Source organism: Micropterus dolomieu, linkage group LG17, assembly GCF_021292245.1.
Source record: "Micropterus dolomieu isolate WLL.071019.BEF.003 ecotype Adirondacks linkage group LG17, ASM2129224v1, whole genome shotgun sequence".
Classification (NCBI taxonomy): Eukaryota; Metazoa; Chordata; class Actinopteri; order Centrarchiformes; family Centrarchidae; genus Micropterus; species Micropterus dolomieu.
In genome coordinates this window covers 31248-52146 of record NC_060166.1, presented here as the reverse complement: position 1 = coordinate 52146, position 20899 = coordinate 31248, and the positions used below count along the sequence as shown (strand labels likewise).

General features: G+C 40.9%; 1 protein-coding gene across 1 annotated transcript in view; it reads left to right on the top strand.

Annotated features, from left to right (window-relative positions):
* The window catches only part of dok4 (docking protein 4), a 59701-nt gene that overhangs the window by 25567 nt on the left and 13235 nt on the right, over nucleotides 1–20899 (top strand). The window contains exons 2-3 of the mRNA XM_046074016.1: nucleotides 9741–10144; nucleotides 17003–17125. Of these exons, the coding sequence (XP_045929972.1) occupies nucleotides 10079–10144; nucleotides 17003–17125 (189 nt within the window). The 5' untranslated portion in view covers nucleotides 9741–10078. The remainder of the gene's footprint in view (nucleotides 1–9740; nucleotides 10145–17002; nucleotides 17126–20899) is intronic.

Genomic DNA, 20899 nt, shown 5'->3' with positions numbered 1-20899 from the left:
ATTCCAGTCTCTGCAATAGGATCTGATGGTCAATGGTATCAAATGCAGCACTAAGATCTAATAAAACCAGTACAGAGACAAGTCCTTTGTCTGATGCAATAAGGAGGTTGTTAGTAATTTTCACCAGTGCTGTCTCTGTGCTATGATGAGCTCTAAATCCTGACTGAAAATCCTCAAATAAACTATTGCTCTGTAGAAAGTCACACAGCTGTTTAGCAACTGCTTTCTCCAGGATCTTAGAGAGAAATGGAAGGTTAGATATAGGTCTATAGTTGGTTAAAACATCCATATCAAGTTTGGGCTTTTTCAGAAGACGTTTAATTACAGCTACTTTAAAGTACTGTGGTACATAGCCTGTTGATAAAGATAGATTGATCATATCTAGTATAGAAGTGCTGACTAAGGGTAAAACTTCTTTAAGCAACCTAGTCGGGATGGGGTCTAAGAGGCAGGTTGATGGTTTAGATGAAGAAATTATTGAAGTTAGTTGGTAAAGATTGAGGGAAGAAAAGCTGTCTAAACATATATCTGGTTCTACAGCTGTTTCTAAGGTTCCTGAGTTTAGAGATAAGTTGGTGCCAGTTAAGGGCAGGTCTTGGTGAATTTTCTTGGGGCTACAGAGTCGAGTGTCATTCGCAGCGAGCCTGCAGCACTATCAACAAGATGATCGATTTGGGAGGGACTGAAATTAGTATAGGAGTCCTCCGTTACTTTGTGACTAGATAATGTATTTAGAGCTGATGGAATCGCATCCTTAAATTTAGCTACAGCACTATCAGACAGACATCTTGTATAGAAATGTTTGCCCAATGGCGTGTAGTTCAGCAATACAAACTCAAAAGTTATCAAACAGTGGTCGGACAAAGAGGGATTCTGTGGAAACACTATTAAATGTTCAATTTCAATACCATACACCAAAACAAGGTCGAGGGTGTGGTTAAAACAGTGAGTCGGTTCATGAACACTCTGAGAGAAGCCAATGGAATCTAACAGAGAGATAAACGCAGTACTAAAGCTGTCATTCTCAACGTCCACCTGAATATTAAAATCCCCTACAATAATAACTTTGTCCGTATTAAAGACTAAAGTTGACAAAAACTCTGCAAATTCAGATAAGAATTCAGAGTACGGACCAGGTGCTTGGTACACTATAACGAAGAGAATTGGTTGCAGTGATTTCCGACTTGGGTGCGAAAGACTAAGAACAAGGCTTTCAAATGAGTTATAATTTAGTTTAGGTTTAGAGCTGATTAGTAGGCTAGAGTCGAAGATAGCTGCAACTCCACCTCCTCGGCCTGTGCCTGTGTAACGTTAGTTCAAAAGTAATTACTGCGGTTATTTATATTTCAGCCAGTGGCGTTAAGAAACGTTATGTATTGTAAAAATTATACTCCTTGATGCTGTTATGAATATGCGATTAGTTAAAATGTCTGGACCTGCTTTGAATTTTTTCATTTTTAATTAGCGTATATCCATAGCCTATATGAAACAGCATCCTCTGGTCTGAGAGGCTGCAGTGTTTTCAGTTCGGCTGGTTGTTGACTCCTCAGGTTAATTATTGTTCCAGTAAAGTGGATTCATTTCTAAAATGCTCTGCTGAACAGGTTTTCTGTCACTTTTAAGGATGGGGTGCGGTGGTTGAAAGTCATTGTAACGGAACGAGTAACATGACTATTTACTTTTAATACCCAGTAATAAGTAAAGTAATATTACTTTTTAAATGAGTAATAAGTAAAAAGTAATTTATTATAATTTCTGAGTTATTTGCCCTACACTGCTGCTAGATATGCTGTATAAACTGATATGCCGGAAAGATAGTGTTGCTTTCTGCCCCCTAGTTGTGTGCGCATCTCTGTGATGACGTTGCACAGAAACCCGTCTATATTTTGATTAATTAATTGCAAACGTTCATTTAATTTTACTATTGTAAGATTTTTTCAATCAAATAATGTGACTACAAATATATTATATTCTTTTATATTTCTTCAGGACTAACCCGCAAAGTCCACTGAATCCGCCTGCGTCTCGTTACGGCTGCACCATGGTTGCCGGAGCTAATCGCAGCCAGCCATTCTAGTCAATGCATCCATCAGACGCGGCTGCAGCGCGTCTTAGAAGCATCTCAGATGCGGCTTTCCGCTCCACTCCGCAGAGAATAGATAGCCAGTTGCCAACAACAAAAGTGTTAGGGTTGGTCAGTAGGACTCAGATGCAAGACTTAGCACACGGAGGCAGGAGAGGTAAGTGTTGAGAATATTTAAGTGTCTTAATTGATGTAACAGGGAAAGGTAAGACAGGTCTAGCTTAGAGTAATTTAGCTGACCCCATAAGTGTTTGACATTATAGCTTTAGGTATTTCTCACACGTAACAATAGACTGATTAGCTAGAGACAGTAGCTCAGACGTCAGGCTAGGAGATATCAGTGTTCTCTGGGAATCTTACAAGGTTGAGCCATACAAGAATGTTTACAAGAACAGATTAGAGTACAACTCTTGGATAGTGAGAGATTCCAATATGACAAAGCATTGGAATCTAAACATCAGATAGATTAGGTGTTCTAGGTGAAGGTGACCTAGTAGAGAAACCTACAGGAACTAGGGGGAAGACAGAAATATAAAAGGGACCACAAGATGTTCTCCTTCAGATTTGGTGTTGGCATTTGACGTGTTCACATGTTGTATGCTGGCACTGTATCTCCTCGGCCGGGCTCAATAAACCATGCTATGTTAAGTCTTCATCAGTCTCCGAAACTTCTTCACACCTGACAGCTGGCTCACAATAATTCTCAACAGTAAGGAGTAACTTTAATGACAAATACTTAAAGGTGCAGGGGTCCCAAGGGATTGTCCAGGGCAGGTCCAGTGAGGGGAAATCCAGTTGGGTGGGGGGAATCCAGAATCCAGACAGAGCAGGAGTGGAGCAAAGACGGGTGGCAGTTTCCAGCAGGGAGTCTGTACACAAAAACAACAGCGTTAGGCAAGGTTCAGTAACATGGGGGTCACAAAGTACGGGGGCTAGAAAGGAGACTGACAGAACAGTTTTAGACTACAATCTGGCGATGAGTTGCAGGGATGACAGGGTATATATGAGCGGGCTAGATGAGATGATGAAGAGCAGCTAGGGTTGACTCTTGTGCACCTGGCTCCACTCCTGCAATCAGAGAGACACACATACACACACAAGGAGGGGGGAAGAGAGACTCACAGGGGTGCAGACCTAAGACTTGGATCCCTCCACATCACCTCCACGAGAAAAGAAGTTGGCCATGACTTAATTCCTTGACTAACTGTTCATGACCCAGGAGCCAGGCACCAAGTCTGTAGCCAAAATGGTCGAGGAGAAGGTGGCTGTGCCTAGAACCTCTGTCCCTGGCGAGAGAGTATTTTCCGCTGCAGGTGACGTTGTCACATCAAGCAGATCTGTGTTGTCTCCGGAAAATGTGGACATGCTCATGTTTCTGGAGAAACAAAATTAGAAACACTATACATACATATAAAACAGAATTGTTTACAAAATTTTTTTTCATAAAGGAGCTGTTTTTGTTTTTGTTAGTCAAAAAAGATCATATTTTATGTTGTTAAAAATGAAGGAAATCTCTCTCTGGCACTTTTTTCTGTATCAAAAATGTACTCGACTCTGTTGTGTCTAACCAAAGTATGAATTTTGTGAACCCTTACGCCCCTAATATATAGATGTTTAACATTTGCCATTGTGGGTAAGAAGACTTTGATATGTAGCTGGGTGTGTGTTGTTGTGAGGGCTGCTGGCTTGTCAGAAAATAGACTGTGAACACTCCATTGATTCTGTGTCATCACACACAAACACACACAAGAAGAGGCGAAACGGGATCAATGAGGGTGCATCAGTGAATCGATATCCTCGTTACGATTTACATCTTGCTTTGACAAGTGTGTGTGTGTTCAATAACTGATCACTATTTGAGCAGGTGAATGACTGACCCGTTGAGTCTGAGTGCAATCCAAACCCATTTCAAAGTAATTAAAGACAGGTTAAAACACATACTCAGCCATTGCAGTTTGTTTTGTTGTTTTTTTAATAAATTTTTTCTCTGTCTCAGTTTATGGTCTTGTATTATTTCTGACCAAACAATGGACAAGGAGAGATGTGTCAAAGAATGTTGTGGCCAGTTATTTCTTGTGCCGCGGCCGCTTCTTCTTCTTCTTCTTCTTCTTCTTCTTCTTCGTCTTCATCTCCTTCTTCTTGTGACAGTATCCTGAGGCAAATGTTGTGTTGCCCTCTCATTTCTATGATGTGACACACACGCAAATGCTCATTTAGTTTACAGCATTCATTTCTGCTCCAAGGGGAACAGTTGTGTATGGAGGTCCACAGTATATTAAAATTTTAAAAATCAATCCAACTGAAATCTCATTTTCACAAAATGAGCAATGAATTGTGCATAGTCTTGAGATTGTGCTAAGCGGGCTAGTGTGCAGTAAAGGAAAATAATTACAACTAAGAATTAGGAAAAATATACAAAGGAACAATAATTTAGGCACTGCTATACTCCCTGTTGTAAAGCAAACAATTCACAAGATCACAGGATTCACAAAGGACAATGTACTGGACAGAGGATAGACTGTACATGTACAGGATGTATGGGATATTCAGCCGAATTTTGTTGTATAGTTTTGGTCCAGTTAAATTGAATGTACCCAGAACTCTGTGGAAAGCAATATTAATATTGGGTGGATAATTAACAATGAACAAAGAATATATGTACAGTATCTCACAAAAGTGAGTACACCCCTCACATTTTAGTAAATATTTGATTATATCTTGTCATGTGACAACACTGAAGAAATGACACTTTGCTCCAATGTAAAGTAGTGAGTGTACAGTTTATATAACAGTGTAAATTTGCTGTCCCCTCAAAATAACACATCACACAGACATTAATGTCTAAACCACTGGCAACAAAAGTGAGAACACCCCTAAGTGAAAATGTCCTAATTGGGCCCAAAGTGTCAATATTTTGTGTGGCCACCGTTATTTTCCAGCGCTGCCTTAACCCTCTTTGGCTTAGCCATTTTCCCTCCCCGGTGTCATGTGACTCATTAGTGTTACAAGGTCTAAGGTGTGAATGGGGAGCAGGTGTGTTAAATTTGATGTTATCGCTCTCACACTCCCTCATAGTGGTCGTTGGAAGTTAAACATGGTACCTCATGGGAAAGAACTCTCTTGAGTATCTGAAGAAAATAATTGCTGCTCTACATAAAGATGGCCTACACTATAAGAAGATTGCCAAGACCCTGAAACTGAGCTGCAGCACGGTGGCCAAGACCATACAGCGGTCCAACAGGACAGGTTCCACTCAGAACAGGCCTCGCCATGGTCGACCAAAGAAGTAGAGTGCACGTGCTCACCGTCATATCCAGAGATTGTCTTTGGGAAATAGACGTATGAGTGCTGCCAGCATTGCTGCAGAGGTTGAAGGGGTGGGGAGTCAGCCTGTCAGTGCTCAGACCATACGCCGCACACTGCATCAAACTGGTCTGCACGGCTGTCGTCCCAGAAGGAAGCCTCTTCTAAAGACCAGTTTGCTGAAGACAAGTAGACTAAGGACACATATTACAGGAACCATGTCCTGTGGTCTGATGAGACCAAGATAAACTTATTTGGTTCAGATGGTGTCAAGCGTGTGTGACAGCAACCAGGTGAGTCAAGCATGCTGGTGGGAGTGTCCTGGTCTGGGACTCCATGAGTCCTGCCGGCACTGGGGAGCTACAGTTCACTGAGGGAACCATGAATGCCAACATGTACTGTGAAACCTGAAGCAGAGCATGATCCCCTTCCCTTCGGAGACTGGGCCACAGGGCAGCATTCCAACATGATAACGACCCCAAACACACCTCCAAGACGACCACTGCCTTGCTAAAGAAGCTGAGGGTGAAGGTGATGGACTGGCCAAGCATGTCTCCAGACCTGAACCCTATTGAGCATCTGTGGGGAATCCTCAAACAGAAGGTGGAGGAGCACAAGATCTCTAACATCCACCAGCTCCGTGATGTCGTCATGGAGGAGTGGAAGAGGACTCCAGTGGCAACCTGTGAAGCTCTGGTGAACTCCAGGTCCAAGAGGGTTAAGGCAGCGCTGGAAAATAATGGTGGCCACACAAAATATTGACACTTTGGGCCCAATTAGGACATTTTCACTTAGGGGTGTTTTGTTGCTAGCGGTTTAGACATTAATGGCTGTGTGATGTGGTGTTTTGAGGGGACAGATTTACACTGTTATACAAGCTGCACACTCACTGCTGTAGTTCAGTGTTGTCACATGAGGGGTTTACTCACCTTTGTGAGATGCTGTGTATATATATGATGTTGATGTGGTCATATGGAATGAAAGAAGAGGAGTTTGCATTATTTTGTTTCCTTCTAGTCATGATGGTGCTTATTCAAGCTTAGTCATTATGGCTCTTTTATGCCAGTACTGAAGCTCATTGGTTTCATTTCAGTGGACTTAATAGCATATCATCAAACCTGAGTTATGACAGCAGTCAGTGGATCATTGAGTTCTGTATGGGACACATAACCTGAAATACTTAAAATATTTGAAATGCATTGGTCTAGTTTCATAAACTCAAAATCTCAAATGGTTTAAAGGCAGGCATCCATGTGAGGTATGTCACATTTTCTCATGCTCCACCATAAAGCTTTAGTTCTGTTTAGTATGAAAGAACAGCACACTCTTCCTGTTCCTTCCTGTTGCTGTGTTAATAAACTGGCAGATTTTGCACCAAGGCTTTACCACCATTGTTTCTGTCACATTCTCTGACATTTGTTGCCACCCGAAGACTCTTATTAGGTCAGGAAAACACATGTGGCATGGGAAATGACACGAAACCTTGTTTATTATTATATAGCTAAAAATTATAAAGACCAAGAATATGGGTGAAAGCAGCATTCTGGACGAGCTGCAGCTGTATGATTGATTTTGTACTAAGACATGTGAAGACACTGTCACAATAGTCACTACCAACAGTTTTTCTGTAACCTGTTAATCTAGAAACACCCTTTATTTGGCTATTGAAATTTAGGTCAGGGTCCATAACTACACCAAGATTTTTGGTTTGATTTGATTTTAGTGTCATGGATTCAAGGCAAGCACTGACTTTGATCTTTCTTGTTTGGGGCCAAAAACAGTTATTTCACTTTTTAATGTTTTCACTTGTAGAAGGTTCTGGCACACCCACTGGCTCATATGTTTCACATATGGTTATCAAAACATTTACCCAGGGGACAATTATGACAGTGTTGTTGAGTATAATCAATGAGATTTTTTTCAATTTCATCAAAGGACTGGCTGAGTTTACTTAGAAGTTGCTGCAACTGACTTAGGACCTAAAGAAGCAATTGCATACTGTCAGATTTCTTTCATGTATAAACAAAGGTAAGTTAGTAATTATTGGTACAAACCACCACATAGGTTTTTAGGTTTGCTGCTATTTACATCTGCATAAATTAAAAGCATTCACAGTAAAACACAAAGCCGTAAACAAAACATTAACATATTTGATAGCTCGATATTTGGTCTCCACCAGCTCCTGGGGGAAATATCTGGCTCTTCAGCTGCAAAATGCTCCACTGTGTTCACCGGATACTCTCTAACCAAGTCTGTCTGCTTTTTTCTGCTGAGCAGGTAGAGTGGGTATTTAGACCCTTTTCACTGAAAACTCCTGCCTGCTGCTCGAAACAAGGTTTATAGGAGTGTTGAAACTGAACAGTTGCAAGTTGTAAAACCCCCAAAAATGAGCTTAAAGACAGAGAGAGGAACAGCAAAGTTGGATGGAAATTGTCTTTGGGTTTGTCACTATGAGCGACCCCTTTCACATAACATAGTCATTTGATCCATTGTTAACATGTTAATATTGAATAAAGATAACAGATTTAAATTACAATTGCAATATTGGTCAGAAAAATCGCTGTTATTTCTTAATTTGATATTTATCCAAATCCTTCATCCCTTGTACCTGGCAGTACTAAAATAAAGATAAAGGCCTACCAGAGGCTTCTAGTCTATCTTTCAATGTGCTTAATTATTTATGGTGAACACTCTAAATGTCCACAATTGATTGTGGTAATGACTAATTCATGAATAGCACACCTTAAAAACAGTGCATCCTGAACACAATATTTAAGGTGGGTCAATTGAACACAGATTTGTCATATTAGCCCTAGGTACTCTGCCTCCATTTAGAGGGTGACAAAAGGTTGTTGTTGTATTTACATATTCTGCATCTGCGTGTGTATGTTCTAGTCAGTGACATCTGTGGGTGCATATTTGTGTGCTCTTTTTAGTCTGATTTGTATGTTTAATGTTTAATAGTCTTTTTTGCCTGAGGCACTCAACTAAACCAACATTGCTATAATGATGAGCCTCTCCCTGTCTCCTTGTTTGCCAGTCTGTGTGTATGTATGTGTGTGTGTGTGCGTGCGCCTGTGTGTGCTGTATTAATGATCCCCTTGTTAAAGTTTAATGTCTCTGTTCCACTGTTGTCAGGGAGATTTACCACTGAGCCCTATGGGAAATGTCTGCCCCACTGCTCCTATCCCGATGGCAAACACACACTCCTACACACATGCACATTAGATTGCATATACAATGATTGGTCATATAAGTCACATCTCCACTTGTATATCCGTTTCATTACCGCAAGTGAGTCAGTGAAGACGGCAAGTGTCCTCGCTCCCTGGAGGAGTAATGTGGGTCTTTGTGTGTGTTTCTGCTGTACTTCACAAATAGCTTACTCCAGCACTAGGTCAAGCACATTGTCGTAGGGCGGCTGCGGCTTAGGGGAGCGGGTTGCCCGTTAATTGGAAGATCAGCTCCCCGACTCCTCCAGTCTGCATGTTGAGGTGTGTTCTTGGGAAAGATACAGAACCCCAAATTGGCCCCGATGGCTGTGCCGTCGGTGAATGAGTGTGTGTGAATGATTAGCTCCTTTCTGATGAGCAGTTAGCTCGTTGCATGGTAGCCTCTGCCATCAGTGTATGAATGTGTGTGAATGTGACATGTAGAGTAAAGCACTTTGAGTGGTTGGAACACTAGAAAGGTACTACATAAGTACATGTATAGTATTAGACATGGTGATTTGATTGTTAACGGTTAAAAACAGTTAAATAAATGGTTGAGTGCAGCTGTAACGAATGAGGACAAATGAGGACAACTAAGGACACTGGAACCATGTTTGCACTAAGGATACATATCCCCAGCAGCAATGCAACACACTGAAAGTGCTGAAAGGATAAAGAGATCAGGTATTTGAAATGGAGATTTATCTAGATGTAAGCAGGGAATAAACAGTATGGCATGATGGGTGAGCAGACTAAACCTCATACCTTTTATTTCCTGGGTACAGTACCTCCTAATAGATTCTCCCTCCCGTCATCCTTTGATAAGCATTACAGCTGTATGTCATGGCACTACACATACACGCATACACAAGCTCACATGTGTGCTCATTTACTCAAATTCAAACACACACTGACTCAAACAAAGGCAAAATATAACGAGACATACAGCATACTGTACGTTACAGCACACTTTCATGTCATAAGCAGCCTTCCTGCAGACCTGCCCTCACTAATGGTGTGTGCTACCAGCATGAATAATGGACGATAATGTTGTGCTCCTCACTCTCCAATGAATAATATATATATATATTTCTCACTCTCTACTCTCTCTTTTCTCTACCTGTTTTTTGTCCATTTCTTAGAGATGCCAAAGAGCGAATTGAGGGAAGACCCATCTGGTGAAGACTGAATGAAAAGACGTGAGTAAAGGAACAATACAAGAGGGGCAAGAGGCAAACAAGGAGGGGAAAGAATCCAACAGAGGAGAGCAAAAGGAAGCAGAAGGAGGAGAAAAGGGAACGTACACAAAGTCCTGAAAGAGACGGACAGGACTGAAAGTGAAAGAGAGGAAACCACACAAGACAAACAATCTGGGAGCTTTGGAAAGGTAGGAGGGGAAAGCGAGGAACTAGTTTAGGGAGGGAAGAAACATCTGGATGGTCTCCTCAGTAACGGCCAGCAGGTCACCCCCTCTCCGAAGATGGCCTCCAACTTCAACGACATCGTCAAGCAGGGCTACGTACGCATGCGCAGCCGCAAGCTGGGGGTGAGTGTGTCTATATATGTGAGTGTGTGCGTGTGTGTTGTCTCTCCATTGAAATGTTTTATCACATCCATCACAAAAGGACATGCCTAGTCTTACATTGTAAACTAAGATTCTCAACAAGATTACTTCCAGTTTCCAGAGTTACTGCTATCCTTATGTTGTTGTTGAAGCTACATATACTGTTCATATATCAGGATGTGCACACTTGTGCAGTATCTGACCTTTACATAATTGTGGGATACTTCGCACATTTACTCCTTCAGGCTGACCAAGGTGATTGCTATGCTAAATCATGTTTAATTCTTTGTAGATGGGTGGGAGGGCTTTTCATATTGATAACTCTCATACTTCATGAATCTTTAGCAGTTGAAGGCAATCCCTGTTGACAACTTCCATATGTACAGTATATATCAGCCACTGTGTACAGTATGAACTCCACTCATTGTCCATGACTCAATTGTACATTAAATAAGCTTATAGGGGACTACATTAAAATGATAATGTAAATCTGAAAATTAAAATGTAATTCCATGATAACATAATTTTAACATATTTGTGTTTTATTTTAGTAAAAATTAAAATTAAATAATCAAACATGCATTTTCATTTTCCCATACTTGCATTGGCATTCAATGACCATATTAAAATGAAAATGGAAAAGAATCCGTGTATACTGTTCTTTGATTATTTCGGTTTCAAAACCGAATCAGAAAAATAAAATAAAAAAGTTGTTTTTTGGCTTTTCCCTTTTAAACCAAGACAGATAAACAGTAAACAAATAATCAAAATCAGTTTGTTTTTCTGTTTTAAAACTAAAACAAAAATATTGATTTTGATATTTAATGTGTCCAATTAGTGTAGCTTTGTGTGTTACACTTGATAAACCCGCAGTAGATACACTTGGCGGTGCCTGATTAAATGTAATTAAGATGAGCTTGAACATCAACATAGGTGGGTTTTTAGTTAGAAAAACAGGAGGCTCAACGTTCAGTTTGTAACTCACTATCAACTGGGACAGGAACAGGAACGCCTCAGACACTGACAGAGAATACTCTGTTTTTTAAGATTTCTTCAGTATCAAATTAATTCAGTGATAGTTGTCAGTACATCCAATAGTGGATTAAATATATAATAGGATTAAAATGTTCGGGTAATTTTCGTTCAGCCTCTCTACACTGTTTCGACCTGAGCTTTATTTTCTTTGTGAGATGGTAGAATTTAGAAAGTTGCGCGGCGCTGTGGAGAACCTCCAGCTGCAGTAACGCATGGATTAGGCTACGACCCCCGACCATCCAGCGCGCCGGTTCCGCCGGCAACACAGCCCACAGTAGGTCTACCGGTTAGTGAGCGGGGCGCTGGAGTGTACAGGGCGAGGGAGAGGAGGTCGCTGATCATTCCCTCTGGTTGGATGAAGCCCGATGCAGAGCACAGCTGTTGCAAACAGGCGCACGTACAGCAGCCAGTTAGTTTGAAAACCAGTACGGACACAACACCGGATAGAACAAATTCAGCTGCTTTGTTTTTCTGTTTTGGTTTTAAAACAGAAAAACAAAAACAGATGGGTTTTTTTGTTTTGTTTTCTGTTTACCGTAATACTTCAATTAATAGCCCGGGCTTTTGTTTGCTAAAATCACTGAATTGACCCTGCCTATATTTGGGACAGCCGTCCATATGGGACAGGCCTTTAATTAATTTTGCACAAAACTGAAACTACTATGAAAACAGTTTATTTATTTCATTTTAACAGTATGAATATTGTATGAAAAATATCAAATAATATCAAATGGACCCTTACAGACTAAAGGAATATAAATAATCAAGGAAGGGGCACGTTCAGAATTATCGTGCGCTTCAAAGGTAAAAGGAGTCGGCACTTTTTTCTCTTTTACCATGCCGGTTACTCCGGTAAATCTATAGGAATTAGACTTTGACTCGTTGTTTCTGTTAAATGATCACAACTATTGAATTGTGGAGAATTTAACCGATCTAAGGATGTGTAGCATGTTCATACTGACATATTGATCATACGTTTACAATTCAAGCAGCTTAGAAGCAGGTAAAGCAGGCAACCCCGCGGGGTTTAAGAGGTTTGATACATCCAAAGAACTTCTATAAAAAGCAGACCAGGTTTAATCAAGACCTGCGTTTATTTGTCAAAATCTGTTCCCACACCAGGCCAGTGAAGGGGACAAGCGACAATTTGGGACTGAAGTTTTACGGTATCTGTTTTGGTTTTAAAACAGAAAAACCAAAAAACAAGTTGTTTTTTTGATTTTCCCGATATGGTTTTGAAACGAAATAATCAAAGAACAAACCATACATGTTAATTAAAATTTCAAAATAAAAGTGCTATTTAAACAATGTAAGCTGATTTTTCATTAATGCAAACAATATTTATGTCAAAATGAAAAAGCACTTTTCTAGCACTTTGAAAAAGAAAATGAAAATGGCATTTAATTTTCAAAGACTTAACCTGCTGTACAGCGGACAATATTCAAATCCATTAAATTTACATTTACATGTCACCATGCTCTTTTGGTGTCAAAATGAAAATGAAATCTGTCAATCCTCTGATCAAGGCAGGTCTGCAGTTAGAACCTCACTTTTCCTTCAGTGACTAGGTTCATTAACATTTACAAGTTCTGCCTAATGACCTATTGATAATTTTTCCAACCTACTTTAGATGAAACCAGGCCCACTTCCATACGTCTTGACGGCATATGACAGATGAATTGATGAGACAAGGATTAGGTACATGCAGCCAGAGAGTTTCTTGGGTAAACTCATGCATCATGCATCATACCCAGCAGGCTGGGTATCAGGCTAGCATGTTACAGGCTAGCTGGCTGGTTTCTGGCAGGCTGAAGAGCAGTTGTGTAGATGAAACTGGTGACCCAGTCTGCTATTGATCCTCAGCCAAGGCTTTGGAGATTCTTTTTTTGGAGCCAGCGAAATAACTTGCCTCTCTGTGACTGACGGTGGTGGCCTTCCTCCATATTGCCTTGAGCTCAATCAGGTAGCAAATCAAATACAAAAGTTTATGAGAAACAATGTCAAGGTCCATTTTGGTCAGTCCTTACTGTCACAAGTGTCGAGTGCAGGCAAGGGAACAACAGGGATTTGGACCCAGGCAGAAGTTTCAGTTTTCTTAATTTATTAGTAGGAACACAACAAGGTACTAGCTCACGCTGATGTGCCAGGTAATGTCCAAACAGAATTTGAATAAATCTTAAGGCGCACAGGCCGTCATTCCAAAGTCCACAAACAAAAGAAAATCAATAAATCCAGGGTAGGCAGGCAAGAACCAAGATACCAAAATACAGGACAAACAAACACTCAGACGAGGGTAACGAGCAGAGATGCTAGACACAAAACAAAGACAGACTGACCGACAAAGGATCAGAGAAGCACATGGACTATATATACATAAACACAAGCTTGCAGGGTGATTACACACAGGTGAAACACATTGGGCAATCAACAAGGAAAGCAAAACATGACACAAGATGCACAGGACACTTTCAAAATAAAACAGGAAACTAAACGTTTTTTCTCTTAAAGTACAACTTTTTTGCTTGGAATAGTACCTCCCTCCCCCGGCTCAGTAATGTAAAAACTTTTATCTACAATGGACCTAATATGCCGTCACAGATTTGGATTAGTAGTTTGTTTCTGTTGGCTAATGAAAACTAAGGTTTTAATACTAAGTATGTTGCTAAATGGCATTAAGATGTATACTTTGTATGACCTCTTGTTAAAGGGATTGAACATCTTTTCCATCCATCTATTCTGTCTACATTTCTGCCTTTGGCTTGAGCTGCATAAACTGCATGGGGAATGCTTATTTGAGTGAGCGTGAGTCACATTCAGATGGCGTAGGCAGTGGAATTCAACTTTGCATGACTCATATTATGGAAACGAACACAAATCAATTTGAGCCAGGTTCTGTTCACCAGCTTCAAATAATGGTCTCCTCCGCTATCACTTCTCCCACAGCCGAATGAACCACGCTGTTTAGCTCTCAGAGGGGACTGATGAAATTCCTATTCCAGCATGAACTCAGTGCTTAGGATATTACCAAAATAAAGTTTCTTGTCCTTCAGTTTTCAGTTTTCTTTTCAGTTTTAGCTCAGTTAATGGCTTAGGTATAAAATCAAATGAGGCCTCTGGGAAATAAGGTTTTATCTTTTTAGTGCTTGATCTTCAGTGACCATTCTGTTTATATTTAAAGTGCCTTGTGTACAAATGTGTGTAAGCAAAAGAGAGAAAATGTATATGTTTATTCTTGCTGTTACTGGCAGATCCAAATCTTCTCACATGGATGGAATAAGTACTGGGAGGGGATGTGTGTGTGTTGACCTTTGAAATAGAACTCGCACAATCAGATGTCCACCATCTTGGTCCAGATAGAAATACTGTTTATTAAGAAGTACTGGATGGATCACCATGAAATCTTTTATTGACATTAATTTTCTCAAGAAGGTGAATCCCAGTGACTTTGGGGAATCACCTTGACTTGTTTTTCCGGTGGCCCAATGAAGTTCATGGTCATGGTTTTTAGTGAAATGTCTGGACATTAACCTTTGTACAGATATATAGTGACTGTTTCTGGTTACACAAAAATGACTCTTAATTACTCTTTAGAAAAGGTCCTTCTCTGTAGGGATGTTTTCCATAATGTTGTCAGACACGATGTAATGTGACATTTCTCCTGTTGTCTAGGTCACAAAGGGACTCTTGCAAATAAGGGTTAGAAAGTTAAGGAATTTACAACAAGTCATTTTAGTTTCCCATTTTTAAATCAGCATCAGAAACGAGTTTTCACTCTTATAGTTGAGTTAAATTTGTGTCCTATGTTTTTGTGTCTAATTGTCACGATCTAATGTAAATTCCTTAAGTTTCTAACCCTTATTTGCAAGAGTCCCTTTGTGACCTAAAAACAGTAGAAATGTCACCGCTAGCTCTGGTTTAAAGCAACATCAAAAACTATTGCTGGAATTCTTGTTCTTTAAAACCATTATCCAGCACTGGGACACAGGGCTGTGCTGGATCCATGCACTTTTAAATAAATAGGTTACACGGCTGAGTCGATGCAGATTCTCCTCTCCTCTGTCTCCTCTATGAGGAGGAGAGGAGGGCTTTGAATTTACTGTTGAAATTGTCTGGCTTTGATGCTGAAAATGATTGTTTACTGTCCTCCATCATGAAGCTGAGAGATGCAGGTCTAAGGATCGGTCTGTTTTTGTTCATTTGCCCATTTTTACCTGGCAGTTTCTCAGTCAGCAATAATCACATTTGGATACTCATCAGGAGTTCAGAAGTCAAACTGATTACCCCATGAAATGTGCTACAAATATAGCCAACATACGAGCAAAACTCATATTTACAGTGCATTTTGAGCTTGTAGCTGAATTAACTAGACCAAAGTGATTTTGCAGTTTCTCTCTTTCTGTCTGACTGTCTCTCCTCCTCTCTCTCTCTTTGGGAATGTTTTCGTGTTTTTCTTTGAACACTAACTGCTCTCGTTTTTTGTCTTTTTTTCCCCTCATACTGCCCCTGCCATTTACTTGCGTTGTGTTCTTTCTCCCTCTGCTGTTTTCTGCCCAGAGCACTGATTCTTCACATCTCATTCTTCCTTTTCTACCTCATTATCTGTATCCTTCCTCCACATTCTTTCTGTGTCATCTATCTCTCTCTTTTTTGCCCTATTTCATTTGCTGTACCCAGCTGGGGTGCTTTGGATATGAAAATGTCTTCACTGCGTTTAGGATGGCACAGTAATGGATGATAGTCTTTAAAAAAGATGGAACTCCTCATGTTTCAATCCGTAACTCTAAAGTAAGCCTCTTAACTGTAATTCTGAGTACGATATTCTAACTACAATATTTCCCTGCAAAAGGAGTGGGGGGGGGGGGTTCCAGATAGACTGGTAAATTGAAAAGTTTAACTGTCTTTATGTTTACCCTCCTCTTCAACTCAATCATCCAATACAACACTCACGTTAAGCGTTAAGTAAGTAAGTAACTTTATTTATATAGCACCTTTCAAGAGCAGAGAGAGAGAGAGAGACGCAACAAAGTGCTTCACAAATCAAATAAGGCAACCAACATACAGATAGACGTAGTCCACTGTACGGCCAAAGCTACACTGAACTATGGCTAGTAGTTAGTAATCTAAATACATTCAATATTAACAGTTATACAATTGACCCTTCGCCAAGCCACGTCCCCCTTAGTTACTGTCGCTAAGCCCGACAAACTGTCGAACCTGTCGGACCTATAGCACAGTGCTGCCACAGTCTATTACTGCACTCCCTGTCTAATTTTTGAAAAAGCAATCTCAGAAAGAAGTTTTGCAGTTGCATTGTGCATTTAAAGGCAAGGTAGGTAAATTTGAGAAACCTGCCAGAAACTGCTGGATTTTGAAAGTATCCAACAGAGAAACTCCCACCCCCTCCCTTCTGGGCTCCTTCCAAAGCCACGCCCCCAAAATACGTGAACGCGCGTTGCCGACAGCGCAGGAGGATGAGCACAGTGTGACGAGTGGAGTGGCAGCGGCTCACATCAGGGGTAAGAAAACACCTAACTTTATCATAATGAAAATAAACAACTAACCTGGCTGTTAGTACTCACTATCAAGCTAGCATGTTAATATTGGATAGGTTTAAAAAGACTGGCATTGATTCAGTAACGAGTTGGCTAGCTAACTGTTAGCAACAGGTAGCTGTGCTAACAGCTGTGGTAACATTGGGCAAAGCTAAAAACAGGCTGATTCACCTTTTCCCTTTTCCATCAGTTAAACTACACGAACGTGAAATCCGTGTTATACTCCTAACATGTATGTTGTTTTGCATGTTAGAGCTTCAGTGGTGACAGCATTATTGTCTCTGATGAGGACTGCAACCCAGGGCCAAGCACAGACCGGGACAGGACCAGGACCGGCCTGGGGTCGAGGCGAAGCAGAGGAGGGAGGGCTGCCGGGGTCTGAGGAAAAAGAGGCAGGACGGGGAGGACGAGGTGCAAGCCAAGGAGCACATCTTCTAGGACCTGCGTCGAGCTTCACACTCCAACAATAGCATATGAACAGGTGTGTATATATATATATACATATATATTTTAATATTAGTCTATTGTCTCCCAGTGTGCTTGTCTCAAAGTTTCTCTGGTGTTTCCCCCTAAGCCCTTTGACTGTCAAAAATAAAGTGCTTTATAAATGTAATCCATCACTATTGTTATTACTTTTTTATTATCGTTTACTGATTACAACAACTAACTACAGCTCTGCTTCAGCCATCGGCTCATCTGTGTCATTGACCTGGTGTGTAATGTAGACACAGAAGTCCTGTTAGAGAACAACAAACCCCTGTTCAGTAAAAATATCTGATCATGTTGAGGAATGTTCTGTCCAATTACACCGATCTTTCCAATTTGGGGTTCTAACAACTATATATTCCTTTACAGGCCAGAATCTGAGGACTGTGGACAACATCCAGACTACTGTGTTTCCATGCACCACTCAAGGCTGATCTTCCAGACCCAAGACAGAGTAACAGACAGTTCAGTCAGGCAGCATACAGACAGTTTGGAGTGTGGCAGTGTGGAGCACTTGGTCACAGAGTCGTGATACTGAGTTGCTGTTTCTGGAAGATATGCAACTGTTCTCCTGATCCACTGGGACAATACAGAGGTTAAATCCCAGCAGGGTGGAAGATGTAATGCCACCAACAAATAATTCCCTCCCCTGTGTGGATGAATACCTGTACATTGTTTTTGTTTAATTCCCAGGAGGGTAGAGAAAATAGAAAGATATTTTTCCCTGTTCTAGATAATATTTTCATTCTTTTTTAAATAAAATATTGAAAATGATAAATGCCTTTTCTTTACACTTGCAGCATAAACAATCAAACAACTACATTTGTGTCTTATGTCTGAAATAATGAAATCCAAACGTGGTATAACACTTGTTTATTGTTATTATATACCACTAAAACTACAACCTATATCACAAATAGATACTTTTTAAACATCATTAAAAATGCGTATATACAGGAAGACAGACAAGGAGTGTCCAGAGGTGTCCTGACTGATTATGAAGACATTTCAGACTTTGCATGTAGCATCGTATCGCTGCTGTGGAGATGATTTAATATATCACAGTCACCTCTCTGACATGATTACCACATTTCAAAACCAACCATATTACTTTTTGTTGTACGTTTTGCTGTATCTAGCAACACAGTTGGGGCAGGGACACCTGACTGAACCCCATGTTGATGGGGATCATCAGGTCTCCTGGTTCTGCTTCTAGGCAGCTCCTCAGTAGTAGACAACCAGAGGAGGAGGAGGATATCACTCTGGAGGTCTGCAATGTAACTGTAGCCCTTCTCCACCTTCAATGAGTACAAGCTCCACTTCCTGGACTTTTTGTTGTGCACCTTGCTGTACCTGATAATACAGAAAGGAGGATCAGCTTAGTGAAAAGTTTGCAATACCTGACATTGTTTTCTTATACAGTAGTTAGCATTTCCACATAAAATGCAATCTAAACAGTAAATCAGCACCATCTATCTGTATTCCTCATACTGTTTAATATTTTTTGACTCATCACTTATAAATGTATTGAGTAAAATGCATAAGAGCACTCATAATGCAACAAACTGAACTGTGTCATCAGCTTTTCTCCTGGCTGGTCTGTGGGTGGTTGTAATCCAGGCCAGCCAGCATGGTCCCATCAGCGTACTGGTGAGAAGCACAAGGTGTTGGAAGGCTGCAAGTGACCTGAGGGCGCAGTAGAAATAAAACATACAGTATTTCTTACTTCTGGTAAAATAAGTAATGGCAAAACACCAGTTACAGTAAAAGGTAAGACTGCTTCTCTCGTCAGGTCTGAGCTGACCGGGTGTGCGCATGTGGGCAGCTCCTGTAGCAGCAGGGCTGGTAGCCATGGCAGCGAGGGAGAGTGACAGTCAGCCAGCCAATCATTGCATTCGGTCCGAATGAAACGAATGGCTCTGTTTACTGCAGCCCTGAGAGGACTACAGACAGCTGATTGTTATACTCTCTTTTTCACTAACTTTTTAATATGCATTGGTGTACAGTTTCAACAAATTTGACTAAAAGTGTTTCAGAAGCTACTTGCCTACCCTGCCTTTAAAGGTTGTATTCAGGCTGACATGAAAAAAATAAAGATAGAAGCTAAAGCCTACCGATTACAGAGTAAAAGTAAACCACTGTATTATTATTGACTATTGAGAAAGAGGAAAACGATATTACATTACATATTATATTACGATATTACAAGTGCCACAGGAACAGCGTTTGACTATATCTTGGTTTTACACACGAGTCAATGGAGCGCAGCCATGAAAGTGTCGAAGCTCAGTTAGAGCGAGACCTAGACTGCGCTGTGATTGGCCAGTGATTCGGGGCGGGGCTTAGCGAAGGGTTTTTTGAGCTATACACTGTTTGTATGGGTTCAGGGTTAGTTTTAGTCACAAAAACACTAGAAAATTAAGTACCAAGATAAAAACATGTATTTTTTTCTTGATTGAATTTTCTTGGAGGCTATGCTAGCTATGGGGGTAATCTTGGAATTCAATTCAATTCAGTTTTATTTATATAGCGCCAAATCACAACAACAGTTATCTCACAGCGCTTTTCATAAAAGAGCAGGTCTAGACCGTACTCTATGATGCTATTTACAGAAGCCCAACAGTTCCCGCACTAGGCGACAGAGGCAAGGAAAAACTTCCTTTTAAGAGGCAGAAACCTCGAGCAGAACCATGGCTCAGGGTGGGCGGCCATCTGCCTCGACCGGTTGGGGTGAAGGAGAGAGAGGGAGAGAGAGAGAGAGAGAACGAGAGCGAGAGAGAGACGACGAGAGAGAGAGAGAGAGAGAGAGAGAGACGACGAGAGAGAGAGAGAGAGAGAGAGAGAGAGAGAGAGGGCAAGAGAGGAACAGAGAGAAAAAGAGAGGGATGGAAGGAGAGAGAGAGGGGAGGGAGGCAGCCAACACAATATACACACAGAGGTACAGACAGTAAAGGTGATGTTGCTATAGACTAAATGAAAAATGGTACAGATATTTATAGTAGTGTTAATGATAATAATCGTAATGTTAATGATTATAATAACAATAATAACAATAGAACTAGTAACAGTAATTGTTGTAGCAGAGGGTGTCGAGCAGGAACACGGGGGCAGCAGGTGACCCGCAGCCACAGATCCAGACTCCACAGCTCCAGAGCCAGAAACACCTGCAGGAAGTGATAGGAGGAGAGAGGAGAGAGACGAGAAAGCACAAGACTACCAGAAAGGGGAGAAGTTGTGTTAGTAACATGCAATAATGGGATGATGTTGCATACAGAGGGAGAGAAAGTAGAGGAGAGAGGAGCTCAGTGCATCATAGGAAATCCCCCGGCAGTCTAGGCCTATAGCAGCATAACTAAGGGATGGTTCAGGACTCACCTGAGCCAGCCCTAACTATAAGCTTTATCAAAGAGGAAAGTCTTAAGCCTACTCTTAAATGTGGAGATGGTGTCTGCCTCCTGAACCCAAACTGGAACCTGGTTCCACAGGAGAGGAGCTTGATAGCTGAACGCTCTGGCTCCTAGTCTACTTTTGGAGACTCTAGGAACCACAAGTAACCCTGCATTCTGGGAGCGCAGTGCTCTGGTGGGGTAGTAAGGTACTATGAGCTCTTTAAGATAAGATGGTGCCTGACCATTAAGAGCTTTGTAGGTAAGAAGAATGATTT